General features: G+C 50.2%; 6 protein-coding genes across 6 annotated transcripts; 3 read left to right on the forward strand and 3 right to left on the reverse strand.

The window, feature by feature from the left end:
- Positions 1-439: 439 nt before the first annotated feature.
- ATNIH1004_005547 (uncharacterized protein) lies at positions 440-1150 on the reverse strand (the record flags this gene model as incomplete). The annotated part of the gene is made up of 3 exons (XM_033570201.1): positions 440-444; positions 499-801; positions 871-1150. The coding sequence occupies 3 exons, from the start codon at positions 1148-1150 to the stop codon at positions 440-442; spliced, it is 588 nt and encodes a 195-aa protein (XP_033426233.1).
- A 918-nt stretch (positions 1151-2068) lies between these two features.
- On the forward strand, positions 2069-3253 carry ATNIH1004_005548 (isopenicillin N synthase family dioxygenase; the record flags this gene model as incomplete). Its single annotated transcript, XM_033570202.1, has 3 exons — positions 2069-2102; positions 2153-2782; positions 2832-3253. 3 exons carry the CDS (start codon positions 2069-2071, stop codon positions 3251-3253), a joined length of 1086 nt encoding a protein of 361 aa, XP_033426234.1.
- Positions 3254-4231: 978 nt separating this feature from the next.
- Positions 4232-6489, forward strand: POX1 (fatty-acyl coenzyme A oxidase; the record flags this gene model as incomplete). The annotated part of the gene is made up of 4 exons (XM_033570203.1): positions 4232-4597; positions 4650-5023; positions 5081-5747; positions 5812-6489. The coding sequence occupies 4 exons, from the start codon at positions 4232-4234 to the stop codon at positions 6487-6489; spliced, it is 2085 nt and encodes a 694-aa protein (XP_033426235.1).
- A 502-nt stretch (positions 6490-6991) lies between these two features.
- ATNIH1004_005550 (uncharacterized protein) lies at positions 6992-7260 on the forward strand (the record flags this gene model as incomplete). Its single annotated transcript, XM_033570204.1, has 2 exons — positions 6992-7078; positions 7147-7260. 2 exons carry the CDS (start codon positions 6992-6994, stop codon positions 7258-7260), a joined length of 201 nt encoding a protein of 66 aa, XP_033426236.1.
- A 1054-nt stretch (positions 7261-8314) lies between these two features.
- On the reverse strand, positions 8315-9247 carry ATNIH1004_005551 (Dyp-type peroxidase; the record flags this gene model as incomplete). Its single annotated transcript, XM_033570205.1, has 1 exon — positions 8315-9247. The coding sequence occupies one exon, from the start codon at positions 9245-9247 to the stop codon at positions 8315-8317; it is 933 nt and encodes a 310-aa protein (XP_033426237.1).
- Positions 9248-9660: 413 nt separating this feature from the next.
- Positions 9661-10987, reverse strand: ATNIH1004_005552 (NADH:flavin oxidoreductase/NADH oxidase; the record flags this gene model as incomplete). Its single annotated transcript, XM_033570206.1, has 2 exons — positions 9661-10758; positions 10817-10987. The coding sequence occupies 2 exons, from the start codon at positions 10985-10987 to the stop codon at positions 9661-9663; spliced, it is 1269 nt and encodes a 422-aa protein (XP_033426238.1).
- Positions 10988-11088: the final 101 nt, after the last annotated feature.

Here is an 11088-nt window from a genome sequence, read left to right on the forward strand (position 1 = left end):
CTGAGCTTGGCTATAACACTAACTAATTAATTAATGATGATCGCCAACTACATTACAGATTGACCTGGCCACAGCAGAGTAACCACATCCCCATAATCCCCAGGATCATCAAGACCATTTAGATGCTCATGATCTTCGTGATCGTCGTGGGTTCCTCTGATGCAGTTGCAAAATCTGCCACCTAGGGGAGGCGACAAATGCCGTTAACGCAAATGCCGCCTTCGCAATCAGCATTATCATGACATCTTGGGTCCTGACGAGAGACAAGAGAGTGGGCTTTAGCAATTGTTAAACGCAGAGGCGGGATCCTGAATCTCCTACAAGAACCCCAATGGCAGTTTTGGAATCGGGGACAATCCATGCTGTAACGGCATTTCCTCGCTTCGGTCTCCATAGGCACATAGTTGGGAGTATCTGGAAAAGTAATCAGGGATGTTAGTTATACTCATAGGAGGATGATAATCAAAAGTGGTACAGGAATAAAAGTATTGCACTCACCATGGAGACACTTGCTGTTCAGGCAAGATCCCTGACCACAATCTTTGCTCTTATGGCATTCGATGTTGTCATCGTCCATCCGTGAAGCACGAGCAATGAAAGACTTGGACACGGTACATTTGCCGTTCTTACACCATCCATGCTTGCAAGGAGGGCCGTTGCCGCATTTAGAAGGAGGAACTTCAGGCGGGCCAGGACCATATTTACATACCCCGAAGATACACTTCTGATCCTTGGGACACTCCTGATCGAGATTGCATTTTTCGATATCACTTCTCATGGTATCGTTGTCATTGTCCATATCTGGATCATTATGTAAGTTTAAATGTGATAGACAGGAATGCGGACGAGAGAAACACGGATTGCACCCACCAGCTGCGATACAGGAACCCTCAAGACAATATCCATTGCGACAATCGGCATCATTGTGACACGCTACGGCGGTCTCATCGCGAGTGTCAAGACTTGAAGGAGGCTGGCCACCCATGTATTGACAGACATGATTCATGCAATCCTTGCTATCATGGCAGTTCAGGAAGGTACCGCAGTGGGTAATTTTGATTTCCGCAGACTCCACAGAAACATCAGCAACAGCAGAGGCACAAGTCACAAGAGTGACAATGAGAACAAGAAAAAATATTAGAAGCTTCATTGTGGTTAGAGGCTGGCTCGTAGCCACAGAAGCTAGGTGAAGAGTAGGAGAATATAATGGATGGTGGTTAGAAAGCGAAAGTAAAGATAAGGGAAATAAAAAGGAATAGAGGTTAAGAGGAAGAAAGAAGAGAGGGGAAGGAAATAGCAGTGCGGACTTTATAGAAACAGGAGGCAGTCAAATAGGCCTCTATCTATTATTCACTGTCAACAATGCTGGAAGTTGCCATGACACAGTTCTGTAGAGGCTATTCACCTCTGCATACTATTCATCTCACGGTCAGGGCAATTGGACTCTGGGGCCCAGTAGTAAGATGCCATGCCTACAGCCCACACGCTTAGGCCTATGTATCTAATTGGCTATCCAGCGGGCTAGTCAAGGTATTTGACAAAGTCATTCATCTGGTTAGGTTGTCATTAGGTGGTTTTGATATACCTGGGTAGCAGGCCTTCACTGACTCCAGTTGCCATTGAGATACCATATCTACTAACAGACTTCACCAGGTTGGTAGTTTTATTATTTGGTCCAATATGATTGATTAATAGTTTCCAAAGTCTTCACATATACCAACTCAAGTCTATGCATACGTAATTAGACATAAAAGGGGGAGAGATAGGCTGACGTGTGTAACTCACCGCAAACCAACTCCTCCCGATACCTAGTATCCGAATAATTGGGCTACTTAGCCTTCGTCTATCCAGATGTATATCTACGTATATCTTCAGTCAGGATGCGATGGAGGAGTGGAATCTCATTAGAGAAATACAGGCAAGCATTGTTACTAATCTCGTCCATCGATATCCTATCGAGTGAGCATAATATACGGGGCCCGATCTACCCCGAAGTCAAACAAGGCGGCAAGACGCTTCTTCGACCGCCAATATCTTCCTTCTCACTCAGCCTATACAGGTTAAAGCCATGGTCAGAGCACCACCCATCATCGATTTCGGGGGTAAGTTTCTCCCGCTAGGCGATTTATCTGGTCCTTATTGACAAACACAGCATTCTACACGAACGATCCACTGAAAAAAAGCGACTTGGTTAACCAGGTCCGTCAAGCCTGTCAGGATCATGGCTTTTTCCAGATTGTGAATCACGGCATCCCAGTTGATATCCTGGAGGCTATCTTTCAGCAAACATGCGATCTCTTTAGTTTACCGCTGGACGTGAAGGAAAGATACAGTAAAGTTTACCAATCATTTCTGTCCATATTGCGTAAAGTACCCGGCATGACGTACGCTGATACCTTGACTATAGATATAGGAACAAATAACAGAGGATACGAACATCTCCGAGCCCAGAACTTCGAGAAACGCGGACCAGGCGACTTGAAAGAGGGATTCTTCATCGGTAAAGACATACCTCCCGACCATCCGTCCGTGCTGGCCGGGAAATTCTCCCAGGGTCCAAACAAGTACCCCCAAGAGATCCGCGATCCCGACTTATTTCGTAGTGTAGTTGACCGCTACCATGCGATTATGAGCGATCTTGCACGAGGGATACTAAAGGTATTGGCGCAGACTCTAGGGCTCCCGGAAACCTGGTTTGATGGTTTCTGTCATGAGCCGGTGGCGACTCTGAGGCTATTGTGGTACCCAGCCCAAGAAGTGACCGCGTCGAGCCACGAGCGAGGTATGATCGGACCATGTTAGTCTCGGTGGTGATATTAATGTAGACCTAGGGATTGGCGCCCACACCAACTTTGGGGCGGTTACGATCCTACTCCAGGATAATAACGGAGGGCTGCAGGTCTGGGACCGCGAGTCTTCCGAGTGGGCAGACGTAGTCCCTATGCCAGGAGCATTGGTAGTTAATCTGCGGAATATGATGATGCGCTGGACAAATGATCGATATCTGTCCAATCTGCATCGGGTCATTAATCGCAGCGGAAGGGTCCGATATAGCGTGCCATTTTTCTTCTCCGGGAATCCCGACTTCATTGTTGAATGCATCCCGAGTTGTTACGACGAGATAAATAAGGCCAAGTATCCGCCCATAACGGTACAAGAATGGATGAGAGGCCGATACGCCGACACGTACGGGAGATCACAGGAAAAGGCGATGGAAGAGTTGTCCTCGGAGGCGACGGCGGCTCTCGGCTGAAAAGCGGGAACTTACATTGTCATGAAGGTTTTTTTTATTAGGGGGGGGGGGGGGGAATGGAGAAAACCGGGGACAGGGATGTCAGGGGGAGCGGAGTAGATATAGCATGTCGGATTGATTTTTATTGGGAGGCAGGAGTGGCCCAATGGCATCCCAAGGGGCATTGTGGGTTCGTCACATGTGATTGTGGATGCGAGGATAGAAGTACACGACGAACTTTCTCACGAGTTGGATAGCTTTGGAATGCTTTACATACGGCTGACCCCATGTGAATGCTGTTTTGCACGTGCTAGTCTAGATAATTTTGGGATTGACCAATTTTCCATCTAGTCCGATTTCTCGCTCTTGGCGATGTAGGATACAAATTTGGTATTGGTGCGATTGTGTTATTATTACCAAGAATGAGCTCACAATATCCCATTAAGAGGGTACTGTACTATACCTCATCGTCAGTTTAAGCACGGTCAGAAATCAAAATTCATACTAGATGACTATTCATGAATTCACTGGCCATGAATAAGGGCGAAGACAAGACCGATCGTTATCAGATAATCATAAATAAGCTCACCCCTGTTGCTGCACGATTGCCGATTTCGGGCCAATCCCTGCCTGATGCTGCCTGACCGGCACTGCCGGCTCCGATGCTTTTTCTCACCACCCGAGATATTTAGCCTTCCCTTCTCTAAAGTTCTACCACGGAATACGGACTATTCCGCCCGGATTCCGTCCAACTCAAAGATTATCTGCCCCAGGCAGTCAGGCACCAAGGCCACCACCAGCTGAGCCGAGGCATTTTCCCCATCGGGCAATTGGCGGAGTGTCACCCTCGGCCTTTTTGTTGTCGACGTCAGTAGCTGAACTCTTAGTTTCCCCGTAGAGTCCCTCCTATAAGTCCTCCACTTCCCCCCAGTCTGAATCTCATCTCCGTCGCCCACACCACCCTACCCGTTCATTCCTTTTCTCCCACTTCACATCGCAATGCCTTCTCCACCCCCAGCCTGGGTCCAGGCCTTGAAGCCGGCCGACCCGCAGGGCTCCGAACTCCTGTCCCAGGAGCGCGCCCAGTCGAACGTCAACGTCGACAAACTGGCAGAATTACTACACACGAAGGAGTTTCTGGACCGACAAGACCGTCTTCTGGCGTTGCTCCAGTCCGAGAAGATCTTCGACAAGTCTCAGAATCACACATTGGGCCGCACTGAGCGGATCCAACTGTCGCTGGCCAAGGCTAAGCGGCTGCAACAGTTGGCCGAAAAGCACAACTGGTCGTTCGACGAGTACCACTTGGCTAATGACCTGCTGGCTGAGCCTACTCCTTACGGTCTCCATGCATCCATGTTCTTAGTATGCATATCTGCGATACTCAGTACTGTGCCAATGACTAACGAGGTAATAGGTGACATTAAGAGAACAAGGAACTCCCGAGCAGCACAAGCTTTTCTTAGAACCCGCTCAAAAATACCAGATTGTGGGTTGCTATGCGCAAACGGAGTTGGGTCACGGGTCTAATGTGCGTGGTTTGGAAACCACCGCCACTTGGAACCCGGAGGACAAGACTTTCACTATCCATTCGCCCACTCTGACGGCGTCCAAGTGGTGGATTGGTTCGCTGGGTCGGACTGCCAACCACGCAGTGGTGATGGCACAGCTACATATTGGCGGCAAGAACTACGGCCCCCATCCGTTCCTCGTCCAGGTCCGCGACCTCAAGACGCATCAACCACTGGAGAACGTCTACGTGGGTGATATTGGGCCTAAGTTTGGTTACAAGTATGTACTAGCGGTGATGAACCTGTTAGAAGTCCCTCCCTTACTGACTGATCCCAGCACCATGGACAACGGTTTCCTTTTGTTCAACCATGTCAAGATTCCCCATGTGAACATGCTCGCTCGCTTCTCTCGCATCGACAAGGAAACCGGTAAGTACATGCGTCCCGCCTCTCCGTCTCTCGTGTACGGAACCCTCACCTGGGTGCGGTCGAACATCGTTCTCCAAGCCGGAGGCGTGCTAGCGCGCGGCGTCACAATCGCCACCCGGTACTGTGCGGTTCGGAAACAATTCCAGGACCGTGATGCCACCGGCAACACGGGCGAGAACCAGGTTCTCAACTACAAGATGGTTCAGATCCGACTGCTCCCCTTGTTGGCATCCATGTATGCCCTGCATTTTACCGGCCGTGGAATGATGCGTCTCTACCAGGAGAACCAGAATCGGATGAAAGCGGCCGCCCAGCCGGGACAGGATAGTCGAGGTGCTGGTCCGGAAGAGCTCCGAGCCGGTGCTGATCTCCTTGCTGATCTCCATGCTACTTCCTGTGGTCTCAAGGCCTTGGCTAGTACCACGGCCGGAGAGGGCTTGGAAGTCTGTCGTCGTGCCTGTGGTGGCCACGGATACAGCAGCTACAGTGGTATTGGCCCATGGTACTCTGACTATCTCCCTACCCTTACCTGGGAAGGTGACAACTACATGTTGACCCAGCAGGTAGCTCGATACGTAAGTCCCTCGCCATGTCAAAACAAAACAGAATGAAAGAAAAAAACAATACTAACCAAAACAGCTCCTCAAATCCGCCCGCTCTGTCCTTGCAGGAAAACCCTCCAATAATGACACCTGCCAAATCCTCCAAAACTACCTCTCCCGCCGAGACAAGGGCGCCTCATTTGATGTCCTCGAAGTCGACAGCGACATCGTAGCCGCATTTGCATGGCGCACAGCCCATCTAACATTCGAGGCTCTGAAGCACCGCGACGTGGAGAAGCGATCATGGAACAGTCTGCTAGTTGATTTCTGGCGTCTATCAACGGCGCATTCGCAGTATCTCGTTGTCAAGAACTTTTACGAGGCTGTGACATCGCCACAGTTGACTGCTGCTCTGGATCCTGAAACTACCACGCTCATGCATAAGCTTTTCCGGCTTTATGCGCTGCATACACTTGAGCGTGAAGCTGCTGAGTTCTTCTCCTCTAGTGCTGTGACGACTCGTCAAATCAGTCTGGCGCAAACAAATGCTGTTATGAAACTGCTTGATGAGATCCGCCCGCATGCTGTGCGTCTTGTCGATGCGTGGAAGATCCCTGATTGGCAGCTTGATAGCAGTCTGGGTCGCTATGATGGTGAGGTTTATCCGGATTTGTTCCGTCGGGCGAGCCAGAATCCAGTCAATGATCTGGTGTTTGATCCTTATCCGTGGAATGAGGCAGTGTTGAAGAATGCTCCTCCCAGGAGCAAGCTGTAGGAATGGGTTTTATGGTTTTTTTGGGTGATTCTGTATATTTTTATGAGACGGTGTGGCTGGCGTATATAGATGAAGAGTATGCCTCTTAGATTTAGACATAGAATGAGGTATTTGATATTGTTACATTCGGCAATTGTATATATAGATCTTAATCTATAATTACAACCACGATTCCTCCTCTCCACTGCATATTGTCTCCCCATTTGTCACACCTCATCCACACCTGTCTCAGCAGACTTCTCCGCCCAGCGCTGCTCCGACTGCAGCACATAAAACAACACCACCTCTCTCGTGGCGAACACATCGTCAAGACAATCATGAACCCTTGAGGACTTCTGCACCTTGATTCCCAACAGCTCGTCTGCGAGTTTCTTCAGCCTCCATCGCCGGGTACAGCATCCATAGACGAGATGTTTGCTACAGCCTCACTGGTCAAGAGACCTGTATCAGCGGAGTGATACACAGGACATTCATGTCTTTATGCAACGCCTGCCCAGCCAACATGGTATGCGCATCTATTAATCGTCAGACCTCATCACGCGCCTCCCTCACCCCTGTGTTCTCTCCCTTGAAGAAGCCCGCTGGATGGGTCAGCGCGTGGCACGACCCCCAGTTAAACCCTGCAAAGCTTACTTGGCCTGCCGGGGTTCAGGACAGCGATCCGCGGATGCCTGCTGCCCCGAGCACACCCACCAGGGCAAGATGCTTAACGTGATTACCGTGCAGTCCTTGAAGGAGACCATCTCTGACGACGAGCAGGAAAAGGAGTAGTCAGTGGTTAAAGCTGCGACCAGGGACCAATCCCAGCAGAAATCTCGGAGGGCTTTAGCCCTGAGCAATTATGTCAATCTTCTAATGTTGCTTCTTTCACCATAGACCCCCGTGCAGAAGCTCAGTTGAAGCGGGGAAGACATAGTTATGTTTCTTTCGGTCTATGTAAAAGGTAAAAGATTAAAAGTTTGCTTGATAATGGAGGTAGAATTAACATTATTAGTCTATCCCTTGTCCGCACGACATATTCCCTATTTTAAGGCTTAATAAACCCGTACCGCTTTTACCTTGCTAAAGCTAAACTTTCTACCGGACACTTACAGTACCAAGCGGCCCTAGTTGCCTCCGGATCGGCTAGCATTTTGAATAATTAGTCTGCTACTTTGCTCCACTACTACAGTTAAGTTAGCTCGGAGACTCCTGGCTGCGCTAATCTGATCCTGCAATTAATTGATTCAGTGGTCCGTCCAGTTTGACTCCACACAGGGATTTTTCTCCCATAGCTGCTTGTTACACGCTCGCCTATATACTGCATACACGATGGGCTTGCGGCTCTATAAGAACCTAGAAAAATACTTTTAATAGTAAGATTATTAGTGCCTATGCCTTCCTCCACCTTGCCTGTTAATTAAACCACCACAGCTTTTTTAATGGCCCCCTGTACTGGAGCAAAGTACTTCTACGCCACGACTACTGGAGCTGTTCGCCCAGCGGATGACGGCAAGTTTATGGAAGGGTCCCCGTCCTATACCATTGAGGAGATGAAACAAAGGGTGTCCCTAAATACCCCGAAGTCCAACAAGTCTTATAAGGGAGGAAGCCAACACACTTCGTCCGCACCAGGATAAGGACCTACACGAGCCTACTACCACATGTTGGCAGTGGTCGACCGCCTCCCAAACAATGCATCTTTAAACTGCTGAAGACTAAAAGGTTACCGAGCTGGTGGTGCTGAAATCAGTATATAATAACGATGCGTTCCATTCACTACTCGACCATATCCACCTGGATAAAAGATCCTTCACTTGAACCAGATCGACTGTAGAATCACAAATTAATCACCCAATCCTGCCAACACCCTCGCCGACGGCGCAAAGAAAGTCGTCCCTGTCAACGGCCTCGAAAAGTCCAGTAATCGATCATGCAGACCCAATGGATCACCCACAAACATGCGCTGCAGCATCTTCTCGATCACCCACAGTCGACGTGAATATGCAATAAAGTATGTCCCGAATTCACCAGTACCGGGAGACCCAAACGGCATATTATCCCGAAGGATACTGTGTTCATTACCTGAATCGTCCTCTACTGTCGCCAGCGACTTATGAGACTGCTGGCCGGACTCCGCGTCGTCAAGCTCGATATTATCAAGCTTGGTGCGTCCGATAATAGCTTCCTGCTGCTCTGTCGAGAGAGCCTGCCATGCTGACATATCATGAACATATTTCTGAACAACAATGTAACTACCTCCAAGGGCGGACACATCCTTATCTTCCTGAGTGACAAGAACCGAGTCCGTTACCGCCGGTCCAACAGGATTCGCCGTGCCATCAACAAATCCGAGTAGATCGCGTACATCAAAGTATCGAAATCCGGTGGTCTCGTCCATGACCGTCACGGAATCACCCAGTCGTTGAAGCAATTGTCGCTCGAATTCAAAACATAAGTCTCGTCTCTCGGAGCGGATATGGAAAAGGAGGTCTCCGGGGGTAGAAATTGCCGTGTGTTTCTCACCCTTGATAGCGGGAAACGGGTGCAGTTCAGCTGGTTTTGGTAATCCCGTCAATTGGTCCCAGATGGCGCTACCAATGCCGACTGTGCAGGTGAATGAGGCTTGGAGGTCACGGATAGAGACATTCTTGGCCAGGTCATCGACGCTGGCGACAGTGGAACGCACTGTCATGATGGCGGATGGAGTGTCTTTCACCGTGAGGACGAGGAAAATGGCGGACCGTGTGAGTGGTGCATCGACGGGTTGTTGCTCCATGAAGAGGGGTTTGTTTATCGTGTGTCTGGCGAGGTTGAATCGTGGATGTGCTGTCGGTCGAGGACCAGACGATATAGATCGGCAATGGAGTCGGACTACAGCGGAAGTTCCATAATGGCAACTGGAATGCACTAAACTCGGTAATTTGGTGAGTTCCTCAATACAGCTAATCCTGGATACCCTCATCCCACGGTAGATCTGGTCTGAGTGAAGATCGAAGACTAGATTATCTGGGTTCTTGGAGTCCCAATAAAGTGCAGCGCATTACCGCATGCGGAAGTGATGATGTCGATGGCGAAGACGGCTTGTGGGTGTCATCGGATTATTTACCAGAGGTTTCAATAACCATGGGTTCGCGAATACATTCAACTCTAATTTCTATTGGTCTAAATCATATCACATTATAGACATCATTAATCAAAAAGCGAAAACTTATAAACAGAAGGCTGAATATACGGCGTTCCTGTGCGCCGACTGGTAAATCCCCAGCGAATCTGCGCTGCCTGCGACAGCTCCACATCCAAATGCTGAGCGAACGTCCAGGCCAAACCGGGATCTTTCTGGAATCCTCGACCGACTAGAGCCACGTCGATTCCGTCCTCCTCTAGCACCTGGTTGGCCTGTTTGCCCGTGGTGATGGCACCCACCGCGGCCACCAACAGCTTATCCCCGACAGCCTTTTTGACAGCCACGGCAAACGGTACCTGGAATCCCGGTCCCGATATGACTTTCTGCGCCTGGTGCACGCCCCCGGAGCTGATATCGATCAAATCCACAGCACCCTGTTGAACGAGCGTCTGCGCGAATCGCACAGTATCCTCAGACCGCCAGCCCTGCTCGGGCAGGGTCTCCTCGAGCCAATCCGTGGCCGAAATACGCAAAAACACCGGAACGTCAGGCCCAGCCGTGTCACGGGTCAACTGGGCGATTTCTAGCGAGAGACGGATACGGTTCTCGAAGGAACCGCCGTACTCGTCGGTGCGGTTATTCGCTGACGGCGACAAAAACGACGACAGAAGGTATCCATGGGCATTATGAATCTCAATAAAGTCCGATCCGGCAGCAAGGGCGCGCTTAACGGCCGCCACCCAGGCGTTTTTAAACGCCGTGATATCCTCCTTGGTCATGGCTTTCGGGGCCGGGAACTCATCGGAATAGGGGATATCACCAGGTCCCTTGACGTTGGCGGGCCATCCGCCGACCTCTTCCGTGGCTGTCACCGCGGTGGTGATCCATGGGGGCACGGTGCTAGCCTTACGACCAGCATGAGCCAGCTGAACACCGATCTTCTGCCCTTGACTGTGCACGAAGTCGATCACCCGACGCATTGGCTCAATATGCGAGTCCTTCCACAGACCAACGTCCTGCGGTGTAATGCGCCCCTCGGCCTGCACCGCGGTCGCCTCGATGATCAACAATCCGGGTCCGCGCTGAGCGATGCCGCCCAGATGCGCCACATGCCAGTCGGTCATATGGCCATCGTGGGCGGAATACTGGCAGAGAGGAGCCAGCTGTAGATATATTGTTAGCAGGTCTTGAACAAGGTGGTATGTATGAAAGTAAACATACCCCAATGCGGTTTTGGAACGTCACCCCTCGCACGGTCAACGGTTGGAACAGTTTCGGCACCTTTTTTCCGTTGCTCTGAGGATTGGCGGCTGTCCCAGCCGGCGTGCTCTGTGCCGGCGTGAAGTAGGAAATTCCCGGAGCAGGTTCAACGTATCCGTCTGCGCGTGTCATTGTCAAACAAGAGGGATGGAATGGACGAGAGGGTGAATAGAAGAAATGTGTCTGACGACGTGGTTTAAATCTTCACGAGTTGTTCGAAGCTAGCTGAATAA

This window comes from Aspergillus tanneri (assembly GCF_003426965.1).
Source record: "Aspergillus tanneri strain NIH1004 chromosome Unknown AapTan_4_pilon_pilon_pilon, whole genome shotgun sequence".
In the NCBI taxonomy this organism is placed as follows: Eukaryota; Fungi; Ascomycota; class Eurotiomycetes; order Eurotiales; family Aspergillaceae; genus Aspergillus; species Aspergillus tanneri.